General features: G+C 39.8%; 1 protein-coding gene across 1 annotated transcript in view; it reads left to right on the top strand.

Moving 5' to 3' along the window:
* The first annotated feature begins 963 nt into the window (after nt 1-963).
* KPNA4 (karyopherin subunit alpha 4) overlaps nt 964-4,806 on the top strand; it is a 37,451-nt gene continuing 33,608 nt past the window's right edge. The window contains exons 1-4 of the mRNA XM_019503228.1: nt 964-1,469; nt 2,249-2,293; nt 4,511-4,600; nt 4,697-4,726. Coding sequence (XP_019358773.1) covers nt 1,374-1,469; nt 2,249-2,293; nt 4,511-4,600; nt 4,697-4,726 — 261 coding nt within the window. The 5' untranslated portion in view covers nt 964-1,373. The remainder of the gene's footprint in view (nt 1,470-2,248; nt 2,294-4,510; nt 4,601-4,696; nt 4,727-4,806) is intronic.

The raw sequence follows: 4,806 nt of genomic DNA, 5'->3' as shown, positions 1-4,806 counted from the left end.
CGACAAGAGGGGAGTTCTCCAACCTGTAGGTATGGTGCTAGTTGTTCCTCCCCAGGTGCATCACCTTGTGCTTGTCTGTGTTGAAACCCATCCTATTCTTATCCGCCCACCCTTGTAACCTGTCTAGGTCAGATTGTAGCCTGTTGCTTCCTTCTAGTGTGCCCACATCCCCCCACATCTTAGTGTCATCAGCAGATTTGAACAGGGTGCTTTTTACACCCTCGTCCAAATCACTCATGAAGATGTTGAACAGCATGGGCCCGAGGACCGAGCCCTGCGGAACCCCACTTCCCACGTCCTTCCAGGTTGAGAAGGAACCATCCACTACCACCCTCTGGGTGCGGCCCTCCAGCCACCTGGTGACCCATTTGACTGTGTGGGTGTCTACGCCACAGCCCCCCAGTTTCTTAATGAGGCAGTGTGCAATAAATCAAAGTATTGGTGAATTTTACTGTGTGATAACAAGCTGCATTGTAATCCATACACATGGGGGAAGCACTAAAACTGAAATCTTAAGGTTGAGAATCACAAACTAAGCATACCAGTCATGAATTCAAGTGAGTTTAAGAGCAATTATCAGATGCTCTAATTATGGTTCGTACAAGGAAGTTAAACTTCATTGGTGCATCTACCCATGTAGTTAATACAAAGCAGTAAACTGTGGCCATTTCAAGCTGGACTAAACTGTTCCCAGGTGCAGCGTCTATATGTGTGCCTGGGATAACAACTTGAGCCAGGGCAGCAGAGTAGGCCCCCAGCTGGTTGGGCTGACCAGATGTAATTTACATCTGCAGTCAGCCTCTATACATCCATTTCAGCATGGTAAATGATTCTGGTGTACGAGAGTACTGTCCCCAACAGTATTATCTTATGGCAGAGTTTTAGTTTACTAATATCAACCCACATGTAGACAGTGATGCTTTACTGTGGAGCTAATTAGTCAGCTCTGCAGTAAAGCATATGTTTAGATGTGCCTTATGATTTGAATGCAAGTAGAGTAACTTTACTTCCATTGCATTAGTCTTCTGCTGCAATAGTTTGTTCAGCTTTAAGGGCAAGATCCACAAGAGGCCTTCAGGTTTGTGATACTGAGTCCTGGGCACCAGGGCAAAATTAGTAGGCTGTTGATTCAGTTATACACCCTTTAAAATGCCTGGGGGGAATTAGATGCCTTTAGAATGGGTTTCAATAACCAGTATTGGTAAGCTGCCCAAGGGCTCCAGTAGGGGACAGGGGCTCAAGATCTTAAGACTGATCTCACTTATCCCCTTTCTTTTAGAAACCAAACAGGGCTCATATTTTTCTTTCAGAATGTGGCTAGAAGAGATGGTAACAATGTCACTGTTTTTCTAGGATAGCCTTGTGGTTAGAGCATGCAAGTGGAATATAGGTGGCCTGGGTTTAATTTCTTATTCTTCAGGGGATTCAGTGCATTTCCCACCCCCAACCCCCATCTTCCTCCACCCCAGGTGAGTGACCTGATCTGCAGACTAAGCTGTTTTGTGAAAGTGCTAGAGCTTTGCAGATCATTAGATTAATTGGGCCAGAGAGCAAGTGTGTTTGGTCTGGCAAATAATGCAGTTGAAACCATAGCTGCGAAATGACTGCTCTTCACTAGTTTGTAATAATATTTGGAATAGGTTTTTTTTACTGTTGCCGTGTTATGTGATATAAAACAACTTGCTTGTCCCATGGTCCTGTGTTAAGTACGTCATTGATTTATTTCTGTGTTGTGCGCTCCCCATTTGATTTTTTTTTTCCCCCTTTACTTACATTGTAGACATCTGTTAGCATATTCTTAAATAGTTGAATAAAGAGTTAATTATTTGAAGTGTTCAGTTACCCAAATGCAGGACATGTTGCCCATTTGTGTGATGAATGAGAGCAGAGACAACAAAATAATTGTTAAATATTATTAACAATTAAAGGGAGGCCAGTGTGGGCAGGTTAACCTTTTCAACGATTAAAATGTTTTTTCCTCAACCTTCAAATAAGGAAAGGACCTGTACTTGTATACATGTTCATTTAATAAGCATTTCATTGACCAAAAGTGGTTTGTAGTAAAGGAATTAGTTTCTAATTAGTTTCCTAACTGACTATTGTTTTTTATATAAAAAAAAATCCGATTTTGATGGCCTCAGTTGAAAGAAAAATGGTTTAATTAAAGTCTTAAATATAGGGAAAACCATAATGGTCACTAGGTCCAGATTTGGAATGTTATTTAATTGTTCTGGCTTCAACTTTTCAGACTATGAGAAGACAACGAAATGAAGTTGTTGTGGAGTTAAGAAAGGTGAGATCAGTTAACATTGCTCCTTTGAAAAATAACTTGATGTCTCAGAATTTTGAGTTACCAATATCTGTATGATCACAGTGCATATTCTTTTGTAGATCTTTGTGAAAGATGCTGCCAATCTTTCTTTTTATAAAATTTGTGCAGACATTTGGACTGTTTCAGTGCGAGGGAAGCTTTTGAAAGGCAGATGTTACCAAGTCAGAATCTAAGAACTTCACCTAAGTTGTATTCCTGTAAACTAGTTGAAGAAGTTTTATTTCAACTAGTTATGCAAACTTCTGTGATCCAAATAATTCTCACTGATAATCAGCCCATATATTATTCTTTTATTTGTTGCTTGGCTCAAATTAGCTTAATGAACAGGTACCAGTTGCCCCATCCGGTTATCTGATGTCTAAGAAATCCTTCAGCATGTGTGGTGTTTAAAAACTACTCTCTATATTAGGGATGTCAAACATCCCATGGGCTGGCTCTGACCTGAAGGGCTGCTCACAGGCTAGACCACTTGCTCTCAAAGGCTGGATTCAGCCTATGGGGTTTATTGCTGAGGTTGCCAGAGTCCCTGTGGCAGTGAAGTTAATCCCTACTGTTTGGCATGGCTTTGAAACCTGGGGAGTTAATGTTTCTCACCTCTCCTCCCTTTTTCTGCTGCTGCTTAAATTGGTATTTTCAGTTGCTGCTGGTGACTGATATCAGTGGCAAGGGAAAAGGAGGGAGGGGGCAAGTAGCAGCAACATTAACTTTTTGGGTTCCAAATTAAAGCCAAAGCAGCACCCATATGGCCCATGAAAAACCCCAGGGTCAGGATCCAGCCTGTAGGGCCCAGTGAATTTGACCCTTGCTCTATATCCTGGACTTTGCTTAGGTTTTATGTAAACTTTGCTTCTAATAATGAAGCGATATTACCATGAACTGTCCTCAGTAAAATACAAATAATAACTGTTTTCCTTACTACATGCAAATAAATTGGGTCAAGGCTACTAATTCTGACACTAATTCAACAATCAGTCATAGCCCAAAGCATACTGAGAGGCAAGGCTTAATTGCCATAAACCCTTAACTTATCTTAGCCAGTTCAGCAGAACAAAGCCACCATGCAAAGCAGGGTTGGGTGACCTTATAGTGACAAAAATTGTGTGTTGCCTTATCTTTTCACCTGCCAGCTGCTGGAGGAGGGATCAGTGGACTGAACTGGCAGGCTTCAAACTCATTACAGAAGATTGTCAAGCACACCCAGAAGTTAGCCCTGTGGGGGAGAGAAGAATGGCAACATAATTGCCAGAGTGAGCTGAGCAATCATTCTTAAAATAATTAAAATTAGTATCGGCAAGTCTACAGCAATTGGTGTGTGATGAAAAAAAATTGCAAAGGGGTTTTTTAATACTTCCTATGAATTTTGAGAGGAGGGACTTGACATCACAAAAAATACTTTTTATTAGCTTTTTGAAGATGCAGAAACTATGGCAATAGGGTAATAGTTTTTTGGTTTTTTTTTTTTTTAAAGTAAAGCACAGTTGCTTTTATCTGGACGTGTTTTATCAGATATAGATTATTTCTGTGTTTACTATTCTGTAAGAGATCTTTTAATTTGCCAACCTGTTATCTTCAGCACTTGCATCATCATCTTCAGGCCCTTGACCGTCATGAGATTCTGTAGTTCTGTCATAACATATTTTGGGATACCTGGCTGAGGTCAGAGGAAGTTCCATAAAGATTTTGGTGATGGGGAGAGAAGTCTTCAATTTGTCTCACTTGAGACTTTTTACATGGTCTCACTTGCACAGTTTGGCCCAAAACAAGAAATCTTCCAGTATAACTACCCAAAGTGAGATGCATATAGAAATGAAACTGCTGAAAATGGCTGCCTTCAAAACTTTAGAGCCTTTCAGATTTAAAAAAAAATTGTCAGTGGTTACTTCTGAGATGAGCAGGAAAATTTAGAAAGTTTAGCAGCCTGAGTAAAGGAATATGGGTATCGGTATCTGTGGGTCATCATTGTGCCACTACAGTACATTCTTCATTGCTACTGGTGTGTATCAATAGATAACTATACTGTTCTTCAGAAAGGTAAAGGTAAATGTCTGTACTACTAAAACACATTCTTGAATGCTGAGTTATTAACATCCATAACTCTTACCAATGCTTTAAAAATCTTCTTAGCCATTGCAAAAATGCCGAGCTTCTAAACATAGCAAATACATTTTTTCTTTAAAGAACAAAAGAGATGAGCACTTGTTAAAGAGAAGAAATGTACCCCATGAAGATATCTGTGAAGATTCTGATATAGATGGTGATTTCAGAGTGGTAAGAATTAATAATTTTGTGTTTTTTCATGTATATAAATATATCAAAGTTAATTAGTAAAAAGCCTTTCTAACTTTTCTGTCTCTTTTTTTAAAGCAAAACACATCCTTGGAGGCGATAGTACAGGTAAAAAACCAAACAAACAACCCGAACCCTTTTCCCCCTCCTGGTTTCCTCCCCCAGGTTGAGACCCATAAGAGCAATAT

This window comes from Gavialis gangeticus, unplaced genomic scaffold, assembly GCF_001723915.1.
Source record: "Gavialis gangeticus isolate Ggan-Ray unplaced genomic scaffold, GavGan_comp1, whole genome shotgun sequence".
NCBI lineage: Eukaryota > Metazoa > Chordata > Crocodylia > Gavialidae > Gavialis > Gavialis gangeticus.
This window is presented reverse-complemented; position numbering and strand designations above follow the sequence as displayed.